The sequence below is a fragment of the Amblyomma mixtum genome, chromosome 8 (assembly GCF_055824585.1).
Source record: "Amblyomma mixtum isolate Tamu chromosome 8, ASM5582458v1, whole genome shotgun sequence".
Classification (NCBI taxonomy): Eukaryota; Metazoa; Arthropoda; class Arachnida; order Ixodida; family Ixodidae; genus Amblyomma; species Amblyomma mixtum.
Window position 1 is genome coordinate 68,935,189 of NC_143019.1, and position 13,326 is coordinate 68,948,514.

Here is a 13,326-nt window from a genome sequence, read left to right on the forward strand (position 1 = left end):
TGTGTGTGTGTGTGTGTATATATATATATATATTGTCACGACCTGAGAAGCCGTGAAGGTAGGCGTCGGGAAGAACCCAAGACTGGGAGTCTTCTTTTAATTACAGAGCCAGGTTCCAGGACACAGAACAGAACAGCGCGCCTCGAGAGCCCACCGCCGCTTCGTCGTCGTCTTCGACTCAGCGCGGAGGCCGCGCGGCGCGTTAGGCGCGTGGCAATATAAACGTAATTTGGTTGACACACGGTAGAAAAACAACAACTTTATTCTAACGTTTCGACCAGGGTCTGGCCTTCGTCAGAGTGATGGGGTACAGGCAAAAGACAGTATATAACGGAATGTACGCGGGGAGGGAACATTCTGATTGGCGCATCGCAGCGGCAAACACCTCAGTATGAGTCGCCAGTGTATGATAAATGTAGTCAACAAATCACAGGCAAAAATTACTAAATCATCGTGAAGGATAACTGCAATCACATGTGAAAAAAATCTAAATAGTACAAAAATGTTTTGGTTGTAGCTCAAATGCACAAGAAAAGACGAACAACAATAAAAAATAAAAAAGAATAATAAAATCATCAGACACGAGAACACAGGTGAATACCACTTTTGATTAAACAACGCCTCTTGTGAAAGGGTGTGGTACTAAGATGTGGTGCTGTTTCAGAGATAAGCCATTTACTAAGAAAAAAAAAAAGCGGCGCTAACAGTAAAAAGAGGACGAAAATGATCAGTGTAGATGAAACACGGCATCATACTATAAAGTGTTGCGGTTATGACGATAGACAAGTCAGCTTCCCAATATTTTCATTGAGACCGCAAGAAACAGTATTAAATTTGTGTATAAAAATGATTCACGAACTTCGCGTTCATGATGGGTCTTGAAGCCTGATTCCAGTAAAGTTACTTGAATTTTTTCGAAAGGGTGCTTAGTGTTATTCACATGTTTAGAGATAGGAAGGCTAGGCACTGTCTTGCAATGAGCTTTGTGATTATTAACACGCTATATGAATGGTGTTTCTGTTTGGCCAATGTACTGAATTTTGCAGACTGAGCATTCAAACATGTAGATTACGTTGCTGGTATCACATCAGTAGTTTCCCCGAATTTACACTTTAAAGTTCGATGCAGTGCTGGAAGCCGTTACTGATATCATCTGTGCGCAGACTTTGTAACGTGATTTATTACATGGATGACGGTCCATTGCCACACTTGTGCTTGTTTTAGAAGAAGTGAGAGTGTCACTGAGGTTTTTGCCACGGCGATAGACGACCCGGGGAGCTTGTTGAAAAATGTGTTTGAGTCGATCACTTTGCATGAGAATGACATGGTGTTTTTTCAAAATGCCTGCGACGTTTGGAACCGATGCTGAGTGGGTTAGTACCATGGTTGATGTGCGATTGATGGGATGGTTGCTGTTTTGCTTTGAGGAGTGCCTCACGGTCAAGAAGGCCTGCGCGTTCTACAGCGTCGTTTATTAATCGCGCAGGATATTTCCGTTTAGTCAGGGCGTTTCGGAGGTTAGTACAGTTTCTTTCGAAGTCGCGCTCGTCAGAACATATCCGTTTAAAGCGGACGGCTTGTACTATCAGCAACGAATGAAACGCGAACAAGAAAACTGAGGTGGGAACACAAAAGCACCAACGTATTAGATCCTGTATTGGAAATAGAAGCACGGTTGAATAACACTTCTAAAGAACAGTCTTCATGCCTTCGAAATTGAAATAGCAGGAGGTAGTATACAGCTTCCCCTGGCTAAGAGCTGCGCATTTTACAGTGCGTGGTTCAATTGTCTTGTTCGCGTTTCATTTCTTGCTGATAGTACATATGGGATGCTAGTCTTCGTGTTTAAGGTGCTTTCGAAATGTAAGTATTGTGGCACTGGGTTTCCGGTATAAATCTGTGCTAAGTTTGCCATTCCTTATTGAAACTGTCACATCTAGAAAACTAATTGTGGTTGCCGAGTAAGAATGAGACACTTCGTACATAGCTTTGTACATATGAAAGAAAAATTACGCAGGGTACATGAGGCTACTACGCGCCTTGAAGGCGGAAGCAATAATTTTTCATTTCTAATGACAGAGCTGCTCAATATCTTGCAGCTGTAAGGGAGCGGAAACACTAGGTTCACTTTTATTCGACAAGTGGCAATGCAGTATACAAAAGCTGTAACTTACCGGTACTCACCTATGGGGCAGAAACTTGGAGGCCAACGAAAAGGGTCCAGTTTAAGTTAAGGACAACACGGCAAGTTATGGAAGGAAAAAATTGCCGGTGGTTTAGTTTGCTTAAACCTAGTGTGTACGCGAAAGCTTCTCACACGGCGCCGAGCGGGTTGTCCGTGAATTTTTGGGAAACCTGCGTCGGTGCGGTCCCAAATTCACTGTGTTGTTGAGCAGACGTCGGCTGTCCCATCGGCTGTTGTTGAGCAGACGTCGATGCGGCGGCTTCGTTCGCGGCTCGTTGTTGTCTCTTCTCCGCTTCTTTTCGTCGCCGTTTAGCGAGCCGTTCTTCCCGTTTTTCGGGCGTCTCAGCGCACGCTTGGCCTTCCTCGCTTCCTTCTCGCGTTGTCGGCCGGCCTTGTACAATGCTACGGCATCTGCTACGACCGCATTGCTACGACCGCAATGCTACGACCGCATTGAGCTTCGAAAAACGAAATAGTAGGTTTATCTTACAAACGCGGGTGAATGGCATCTTAGTCGAAATCAAAAAGAAATGGGCAGGGCATGTGATACAAAGCAAGAAACTTATGGTCGGTATGTGTAGCGTATTGGATTCCAAGAGAGGGCCAGCGCAGCAGGGTGCGAGAGAAAGTTAGATGGGCAGATCAGATCGGAAAATTTTCGGGGATAAGGGGGCCGCAGCTGTTCAAGCCTGGTCAGTTTGAGAGATATGGGAGAGGCTTTTGTCCTGCAGTGGGCGTAGTCAAGGTGATGATGACGGTGATGAAACGACAGATATTTTTTTCGCTGGTGGAAAGTATAGTCCAACACCTATCCCCAGTAGAGAGGCACGGCCTAAGGTTCGGTCGTGAATGGGTGGGACTTCTGTCGGTACCTCGGCATTGTGGCTTTCCATCTAACGCGGTTGCTTGCGTTACAAGTTAACACTCGCGCTCTTGACAATCTCAAGTTTTCAGCATTTCCAGCACAACAACTCCTTGAGCCTTGAGCCCCTCCTTGCTATAGCGGATTTCCAGCATCTAGCATTCCCTTGTAGTGGTCATCTACGCAGCTCAAGACAATGGCAGATTTTCATGATAATGCCTTACGCATCATCACAAAGAAGAAAACACGTACCCAAAAGTTAGGTGTCTATACTCCTTTAACACGCTCGGCTCCGAAAAACTTTCGTACTTCCAATGCTACAGCTGGGAGGCAAAGAGGCACTGCCTTCGTCAGAGGCATCAATGCACGTTGACACTGAACCGATATGCAATCCCACCCATCCGCACAATCTTCACATTTCTTGACATCCTTGCGAAATTAAGCACACACGTTGTTAGGGCCAATGACATAGCGACGGTAAATATAAGTAAAGCACCTAAAATGCAGGAATTTTTGGTTGAGATATGCAGCGATAGAGAAAATTGCGGACACTTACTTTATGCATTGCGACAGTGAGAAACAAGATTCCTCTGGACTTCTAGGCTACATTTAAATGACGGGAACATATTAGGCCACTGAACAACGTACTGCAGTTCTCGTGGTGTAATGCGATTGACCAGTTAAATCAGATGCAAAGCATCCACGGCACTAAATGGTTAGCGAAATTTTCACACGACAGAAATGAGATCCTAACCTGCGGCTTCTCAAATACATTTTCTCAAGTACTAACAGAAATAATACGTCAGAGCAGCGGGCTGCAGCATTACCACGCGGCGAGAATATATCCATGAACATATCGGAAGCTGCGTGACGAACAAAGCTCACAAAGTAGTTTTGTGTAATGTACCGTGAACATAGGTTTCGCGCATATAAAAAGGTTTTAGATAAAGTTCTTTCAATGTTCCTCGATTATGAATGGACCGTAGTTTGCATAATCTTCTATGCGTCTTGTTTAGCACTTGAACCAAAAGACAGAACAGCAGCTCCTGATGCGACGCATGAAACAAAAGAAGCCACTTCCGGATCTTCTAACCAGAGCTCTTGATCAGATGTAGTCGCACATGTCCTTAGTGTCCACATCGTAGCCGCTGGGGCAGGAGAACGCCCCAATAAAAGGGGCAAATTTTTTCAATGCTGCCATAAAGGGATGATTGAAGGGGACGCCTCGGCGTTCCACGTAACAGCCTGTGTGGCATGCGGTAATGAAGAACAGCTGCTCAGCGCTGTAGATCTCGAGACTTTTGAGAGGGAGGTCAGAGGCTTCATCCCGAAAGCGAACGTACGCCGAATAGGCAATGTCAATTGCTTCGAGTTCGGGAAACAGCCTGGAGCTGCCGTTGGCAACGGGGCACCAAAGCGGGCATGGTAGGCTCTGTAGGGCAAGCCGGCTTTCGGCTTCAGGGAGAAATGAGGCTTTGCCGTCTTTCAGAAGGCATACCATAGAGTTGAGAGCGTACAGTAATTCCTCGGCGTACATAAAACCCAAACCGCCGTAGAGCATCGCGCTCGTACCCCCGGAGTAGTAGAACGGAGGTGCAAGAAGCGCCACGGACAAAGAAATCACACCCAGACCAGCGTTGTACTGTGCTAGGCGATTTGCGTCCATCCTGTGCGTGCTACTCGCCTCTGCGTACTGACTTGTGCCGATGGAGCCCTGTACCTGCTCTCGTCTCCACACCAATTCACGGAAGCTGCCCGAGCTGTTGTAAGCTGGGTCGTAGAACATCTCAAGGTCCTCCATGCTTTCGAGGCGTCCATCTGGCCAGAAGACTGTTCTTGTGCTATTCATCATATCTGCAAGCGCAGATCTTCCTGCTGGGCTCAACCTGGCCGATGCATTCACCTTAGCCAAAGTGACGTTTTCGATGTTCTTCAGCACGCGACTGATGTTGCCTCGCTCAGCAGCCGAGAGACTGGTCTTGCGTAGAGCGGCTAGAAGGGCGCCGTACGAAGCTTCGACGTAAAATAGACAAAGCACAGTCTGTATGGATCTCCCCAGTGGATGAATCTTGATTGCGTTATACACCGAGTCACTAACCAGGGGGCCTGTGACTTGTACTAGCCACCAAGATGTGTGGAACCAGATCTCCCTGGCAGTGTACGCTGTGAAGATGCTGTCCATTGCCTGCAAAATCATTCCGTTTGTTACCAGCAGCAGGCTATCACTCGCCAGCAGAGTACTGTTAACACACTGGAGCGCTACCTCCCAATCCTCGGAGCTTAAGTTAGCGATCGATGTCAGCCCTCGAATAGCCAGAACTTTGGGTAAAGAGTACTTGAAACCGGCGGCGTCACTTAAGTTGCCGAAGACGTCATTTTGGATCTTTTCACTCTCCCGCAGGAAAGCTTCGAATGCAGGAGCAGGTGGCAGTTTGCTGAATATGTCCTCGATGTATATTTGCAAGATGTACAAATAGGCGTCCTGGTAGAGCGCAACCTCACGTTGAATCAAATGAAAAACAGTCGCCAGTGGTGATGGACTGACGACGACCCGAACTCGTCGAGGCCCATTGAACTTGGGCAAGATGTCAACGCGGAACCAGAGGGGCAGCCCCCACAGCACGGCCAGCTCCACTAGCGCTCGCAGAGGCTTCCAGGACGGAACCACTTCTTCTTCGTCCCAGTCCCGAGTCGGCCAGGAGAAGATGCGACCTTTCACAAAGTTCACAAATTCTCGCACTTGGTCATTGCCCTCGCTGTTGCTCTTCTTGTCAACACAGTTGCGAATCATATTGAGCGGCCTCTCTAATATGTTGCTCGTTACGCCGGCTTGAATGCTGTACTTTCGTATTCCCAACATCGAATTTATAATAGCCTCTCCACGGACGTTGAACGTAAGGTCGGTATACTTGTTGGACCACCCAGAGCAAACAAAGCGGTCGAAGTCAGCGCAAGGCGCTCTTCCCTGGATGAGGTTGATCCCTAAGATGTGGGCGTGGCTTACGCAAGAGATCGTCGAGCAGACAGGCTTTATATCACTCGAGGTCCCGTTATTGTAGGGCTGCAACAAGGCTGTCAACACTGCAGCGACCACAATCGAAAGTGTTGCTAAGACGCAAACAAGGACTGGTGTCTTGGCTCCAGTCTGTTGTCTCATTGCGGGCGGTGGCAGGTTGTCCTTCGCTTCGACAGAAGGCTGTAAGAAATGGATTCGGAAAATTAGGCGAAGAATTGCAGCCTTCGACATACGGTAATAACCCAGTCCAAGGTATCGAAAAAGATTTCGTGCCATATATTGCGGCACATTGAATAAGCATTATTTCTTTTCAGTGCTTATCTATACAATGAGGTGTAATATATCGCAGTGAAAAGAAAAATAGTACCTCAATTTTCGGGGGCCAGTGAAGGAATATGCACAAAAAATTAGGAGCCACTTTGGCGACTAAAGTGGTGCAAGGCGAAAGCCTGAGTACAGCATTCTGCCACGAATGTGGTTGTGAATGATGATTCAAGTGCTGCCAGCGAATGACGCGTCCATTGGCTGTCTGCTTGTGTCACTGATGTGTGGTTAAGATGTTGAGCTTCGCCTCTAAGAGTGGAAGGCGACAGCGTCTTGCAACGCTGCCAGGGAGTCCACAGAACGCCATCGCCCATTCGGTTCTACGCCTTGCTGGAGGGTAAATTTATTTTTGAGGAAAGGAAATGTATCTCTCTCTCTCTCTCTCTCTCTCGCATATCTGGGTGGACACCTGAACCTCGCCGTAAGGGAAGGGGGGAAGATGGGAGTGAACGAAGACGCTGTTAGCTAGACGCGCCTTTGTTCATTCCAAACCGTTCAGCTGGCATGGCGGAGTGGCTAGAGTGCTCGTGTCGCACTGCGGAGACCCTGGTTCGATTCCCCAAGTCTATCAATTCCGTATTCGGTTTTATTGATTTATGTGGTCTGACTGGAAAGGTTAATTAGGCTATTTGATATTTGTACTATTGCAATTCTATCCATCGCGTTCTGTCCTTCACCTCTGAAATGTCGGAACTGTCTGGGATGTTCGACACAATGTATATGAAACGAGAAACTGGGTGGAGAAGTAGGTGGTGGTGGAGCGAACGAGGCTAAGGCCGGTTATCTGTTTTTTTTTCTTTCGGCAGGGTCTGTTTTTGCGGACGCGGTTGTTACTGCTACGCGGCTCTTTATATTCTTTTCTTTTCCTCTTTCTTCTGACCTCTTTATTCTTCTCTATCTTAGTAGGCTAATTGATTTAATTAAGTAATTAACTAAACTCAGTCCCTCTAAGTTAGAGCATCACTATACGATCCCTTTAATTGGTTGCATGGTTACTAGCCAAAGTACAATTGGCCCCATTTGAAATTCGCGCCCTGTGACGTCACGGCCATTTCGACCAATTGAAAAGCGTGACATTTTCTGTCGACAACTCCTGCTTACAACGATGAGGCATTAAAGGCTTCCGCCTTAATAGAGCCATCGTGCTCTGGCAGCCGTCACAGCTAAACCATTTGCGATGGAATTCCGCTGGCCGTGACCTCTTGTATCACCTTTGGATGGCCTTAACAGCCGAATGCAATAACCAAACACGTCCATTCTGATACAGCTGGTAGAAACCACGCTGGCTCACACTGTATCGACAATTGGCAATTAGAATATCTGTCCTCCTGTGATGAGCATTGCTGTGACAGGGACAGATGCTGGATGAAGAGGCCCTAGAGGTGGCCGTAAACAATTAAAGTAGCACAGAGTGTAGCGAGGTCGCTTCAAGCTTCAAGGTGTCTAATGAACCATTCAGAGTTCCCCTGCATCTCAGAGAGAGGATATTCTTGCTGAGGAGGTTGGTACTTAAAAGGCTTTTGGTAGCCATAAAACAGAATTGCGACGCCCTTTAAGTCATTGTCGCGCCTGCAACACAAAGCGTGCATATTCGATCTTGTGATAAAAGAGATGGTGCTTTAAATAGAAACACAAATGTGGCTGACAGTGGTGTACGCTAGGCTGTACGGTAGCATGGTACACGCCGTTAGACACCTTTACCATACGGTTTTACTGTTAGTGGAGTACCGGGAACCTGCCCACAGCCGCTGAGCACGCGCTGATTGGTCCCGATGCTGGAGGCGCACGTGCAGCTGCCGGATAGCTGGCGCCATCTGGCGCCGTCAAAATGGTTCGCGCATGCGCATTGGATGCGCGCGGGCTTCCGGTATTCCGGAACCGGTAAACGTAAGACGGTGCACTGTATGCCAAAGAGTCTGTGACTGAAGGTGCCTAATGATTATCTAGCGGCACCGCGGCTGGAAAATACAGCCTCGCCATTAACACAATGTAGCTCCCTCCTCTCCGGGCACAAGGTTTCCCGAGTGGGCCGGTCTGCCCCCAATGATGCTGCGTTTCATCATCATCATTAGCTTAACTACGCCCACTGCAGGAGAAGGTCCTCTTCAATACCTCTCCAATTAACCCTTTCCTGTGCCAGCTCCCGCACACTTAACCCTGCAAACTGCTGTCGTGATTGAAAAAGTTGCCTTCTCTCCGAATCCAGTCCACTACCCTTAAGGACCATCGGATATATCTTACCTACACATTACATGCCCATACCACGCCCGCTTCTTCCTCTTGATTTCCACTGAGCTATCATTACTTCGTCTTTCTTCCCTAACGCACTGTGCTCTCTTCCTGTCTCTTAACGTTGCACAAGTCATTTAAATCGGAAAGCATTGTATGGCTCATCGACAACGAAACCCACCGTTGTTGACCGCAAATGTGGTCACGATAAATACCCCATGACGTAACCGTGTGGCATCAAAGAAATATAAAATTCCTTCCTCCGAAGGAATTTCCAAAATAAAAACAATGCTTTCACATTCATATCACGTAAGTAGTTTTAAGAGCCCCACGTTAATTTTCGTTTCCGTAGATCGGTGCTTTCTTCTTTCGACTACAGAAGAAGTTAACCCTTTGCGCTAACCTCCAAATATCTAACCCACAGGTGGCTACCGATACGATACTGTAATAATACACTGTTCTCTTGAGGGACACCGGTAAACTGCCGTCCATCATCTGAAAGCACATGCTAAATACTCTCCGCCCCATTCGGATTCTCCTGCTCGTATTACTCTCTTGGTATGGCTACGGATCGCCTAATCCGTACACGTCGTTCCTGTGTGCCCATAAAATAAGCTTAGGCATAACACGTGAGAGCAGCTAAGTTTTTGGCAACGCATCCGGCACACATAGCGCGCTTCCACTGCCTTTTCCTTCCTGCATGTCTTGACCACATACAAACACTTTTTCAAAACATTCGGACATTAATTTTATGTCGCTTTTAGCGCAGGAATCCTCTTCAGCTCCATGACAGCGCCGCTAAGCCACCACGACCTCCTCTCCGCACTCGACCACATGCTACAGGACCACAGGGGATTTAAGACGACGTTGACGGCTCACTGAACGGTGCTCCGTCAAGGACTGACCGGGTGTCGGAACTGCGCCCAGCGCTGAAGTCCGTGCCAGGTGTCGTGGGCCGACTGAGCTGCGCCGGCGCCGGTGGCCTGGGCCGCGGGCAGCCACGTTCCCGAAAGAGCCGCCTCACGAGAGGCATCCCTTTTCGCCGCCTTCGACACAGCCGTCGCGTTGACCTTGGAGGACGGTCGACTGTCGTCCGGTCGTGCTGCACGTAGAACGAAAAGAGCGCCCTAATAGATGCTCCTCTAAACGAAGATGGAATGTAGTCATCTTTCCAACGTAACCTCCTAATCTACTAAGGGTATGTTCATTGGTTTCATTGCCGTTACGTGGTATATTGTCTTTGAACTGCTTTAGATTGTTGACCATAATGTCTCACGTTTAATACATTTAGCGCGTCAGGCCACTCCGTCCTATAGAGCTTCCCTCTTTGATTAATTATTCAATACTAATATAATTTTCTCATTCTACCTCGCCCACCAGAGCTATTTACGAACGCTATCTTTCGTTCGAAATGTTCCACAATGTCCCGTGCGTGCCACGAAGGCAAGCCCGTCTCTGAATAAAAATGGAACTGGCAGCCGCTCCTTTCTATTAAGGAGAAGTTTTTTTTAAATCTTAGCTGAGAACTCAGAAGTGCAGAGGCCAGAGTAAATTGCCGTGCCCTTTCCTGCACTGCTGATTTCTGGTTACCTTTAAGGACCTAGCGTTGGAATGATGGGATCATGGCTGAAAATTGATTGGCTTCCGTCGCCTGTTCAGGAGTGCACAAATACGCTTCGACTGCCCAGTTGACTGAGCCTTTTGGGATGTCTTGAAGGATGTCCGTTTCGTTTGTTGGGGAAGAAGCCCTTAATTCTCTAAGCACTGCGCAAACGTCACCTTTATCTTTGAGTGCTGCGATTTCGCGGAATAAAGTGATCCTGTCCGGCGCTACCCTGTTTCCCAATACATAGACCGATGACCGTACGTCTGGCATCACTGATTTAGTAATCTATTTCTTGATCTGTCAGCTGTGCCATCCAAGAAAGGTACTGAAACATGTGCTAACCAGGCTTCCGTGCTTCCTGGCCTGTTTCCTTTAAGAGGCGAACAAGACATAGTGAAGAAGACATAGCGAAGAGTTGGGGCGAGACATAGTGAAATGTCTCTGTATTTCCAGGCAGCATAAGTGGTAGCCAGTCCGTACTCACCCGGGAGCGTCTCCGCTGCACTTGGACGATCGTTAGCTGCCGATTCTGGGCCTGGCGTCCACGTATCGGTGCCAGCAGGCTGAGAACGTGCTGCCAGTGCCTGCTCGTCGGAAGGCTGCAGGACGCGCCGATAGAAGGCGGTGCTTTTCAGACCGAAAGCGGAAATTTTGAAAGCACGAATGCATGCACCGTTAGTATTAAGGCGAAAGACTAATGCCCCATCGTTGTCGACAGAAGGTTATCAGCAGAAGCTTGTCAACACAGGTGTCACGCTTTTGACGGGTGTCCACCGAGATATGTGAGACAGTTACTGCGTAATTTCCTTCCCTCAAATACAATTTTCATTTCCTTCATTACGGCCCTTCTTTCTCTTTCTTCTTTCACTCCCACTTCCTCCCTTCCTGTACGGTGCGGTACGAGTGTCCATCGAGGTGAGAGAGATTTACTGTGCCATTTTCTCTCCTCAAAAAACGCTGCGTTCAAGGGCAAGGCATCGCGCCGAACGGGTGGTGGCGTTCCGTGGACACCCTGGCAGCGCTGAAACACGCCGCCGCGTTCCACTCCTGAAGGCGAAGCTTAAGTGCCATTAGCAGTTGATTAATATTGTCATCAATCAGTAATTAGTCAAAATTAGTAATTTGGCATTACTTAATTAGTCATTAATCATGTGTGACGTCATACAGTGGTGACCTCACCAGTGTCACAGAGGCAGTCAAAGTTGTGCGGAACACGCTTTCGCATCTACGCACTTTAGTCAGTCAAAGTGCCCCCTGAATTTTTTTGCCTCACTTTGTCCACATTTCTGTCCGTCCGTCTACGCGCACCAGTAGAAGATTTCCGAAAATAAAATATACCCGAAATATTTATCAGTTCCAACCGCGATCAGACCCTATGCTCCTTGGACGCTCAGCCAGGGGTAGGTGGAGTGATTTAAACAGCTCAGCCATACCCGCAGAGAACTAGTGCGTTTCTACAGGAGTGATTCGCTTCCAGAACTCGTTTTTCTTAAGATGAGCCATGGAGGAAAGGAAGAACTCAGGAGAGGCGGCTACGTCACATTTTTTGATGCCGCTCCTCCGTGCTCCCTCAACCTCACTTGGCCCTCGTCGGTGCGCTGGCGCATGCGCAGCTGACAGTGTAGCAGACGACATCAGCAACAGGTGCGCGTCGCTGCAACATCATTGGTGGTATCAAAATGACCCTTCATCGGTCACGTGACTCACGAGCCGCCGATATGCGCCATTGTGGCTACAATGCGTGCTGTATTTGCAATTCCTGGCAGATAGGAGGAAAGTCGTGAATCGTGCCAGTTTCTATCCCTCTCTCCGGCCCTCTTCTGTCTTCTAGCTTTTTTACTATTAAGTCTAAGACAGGCACAGTATTGTCACGCTAAGTGCGCCGCCTCACTGAATGTCTGGCGGACGAGGCGCTCGGACTGATTTCGTTGGAAAGCAGATGATCTGATAACCATTGAAAATGCAGGCGTTGCAGACATAACAGCTGATACGACTCATTTTCCTGTGACTCATAGATTATCATTATTATGACGCTCCAGACCCCTCACTCCAACTGACACTGGTCTGATGTGAAGGATTCCAATGTTTCCCTCCTCACCTGCTGTGTGTGGTGAGGCTGCATGGCGGCGCTCGCTTTGCTCTTGCGCCGAGTCGACGGGGAAGTTCGGCCTACCGCGTCGCTGAGCTGCGCTGCCGGAGTTTTTCCCGGCATTGCCCGCGAATCCCGCGACGTGTCGCTAGATCGGGTATACGCGTTGGAAGACGCTCCTGACGGGCGTCGGCGTCGCTGACTACGGCGGAGGCGGGTCGTCGTGCCAGACGTCTCAGCAGGGGCGTTTTGCGCTCCGGGTGACACCCCTCGATCCGAGACGAGCGCCTCTGAAGGAGCAGCTTCCGCTGCCGAAGCCTCGGGCTCTTCCGGAGGCGCAGCAGGAGGCGGACGATTTCCCGGTGACGTCATCCGAGAAGGCGTCTGGTCAGAGGGCACAGCAGAATCTCTTCTGGTGGCAGGAGGGACAAAATGGCGGTGCTAGTCTATTCGATGCTTCTTCGTTCTGAAGCACGCGGGCACGGGATGATCCCGGCTGGCACGAGCAAGGTACCGCGACTTCTTCTACGTCAGTGTCGCTGGGCGCTTGGCCAGGGTGTTGGAAAGCTTTCCAGGCAACCCAGGTGCTTCTCCGTTTCAAGTGAGACACACGTGTCGTCTCCTCGTTGTGATCGGACACATCCTGATGTTGTTCTGTGTATTCCGACCTCTCGTATCCACAACGTCATGCATGATACGGCTTTTTTTTTTCTCCGCTTCGAAACGCAAGGATCCCTGTGTACTTCACGATGGCAGTGCTCGTTAAAGCATCCTATACATACTTAAAATCTACGCGGAGCCTTCTGTTGCATCGTGGTTTCAGTTTCGAGACCAAAGATTACTCCCCTAAAGGGGCGCTCTATCAGCGGCGTTGTTGCGACCCGGGTAGCATGGCCTGACCGGGGATGGGACGAGGAGGATGGGAGACTGGGATAGGAGGAAGGCAAAGAAAATTTTATAGTTATTTACATTATTTACAAAAGAGGGACTGAGAGTGACTCTCAGTGACTGAGAG

At 48.7% G+C, this 13,326-nt stretch overlaps 1 protein-coding gene across 2 annotated transcripts in view; it reads right to left on the reverse strand.

Moving 5' to 3' along the window:
* Window positions 1–3,192: 3,192 nt before the first annotated feature.
* Window positions 3,193–13,326, reverse strand: part of LOC149332869 (membrane metallo-endopeptidase-like 1) — a 35,599-nt gene continuing 25,465 nt past the window's right edge. Inside the window, exons 1-4 of one of the 2 annotated variants that reach the window (XM_089558439.1) lie at window positions 12,321–12,429; window positions 10,707–10,821; window positions 9,522–9,718; window positions 3,193–6,243 (exon numbers count right to left, since the gene is read on the reverse strand). In XM_089558439.1, coding sequence (XP_089414565.1) covers window positions 4,153–6,243; window positions 9,522–9,718; window positions 10,707–10,821; window positions 12,321–12,344 — 2,427 coding nt within the window. In that variant the 5' untranslated portion in view covers window positions 12,345–12,429 and the 3' untranslated portion in view covers window positions 3,193–4,152. Of the gene's footprint in view, window positions 6,244–9,521; window positions 9,719–10,706; window positions 10,822–12,320; window positions 12,430–13,326 lie in introns of those variants that run through there. The other variant, XM_089558437.1, reaches the window with a different exon arrangement.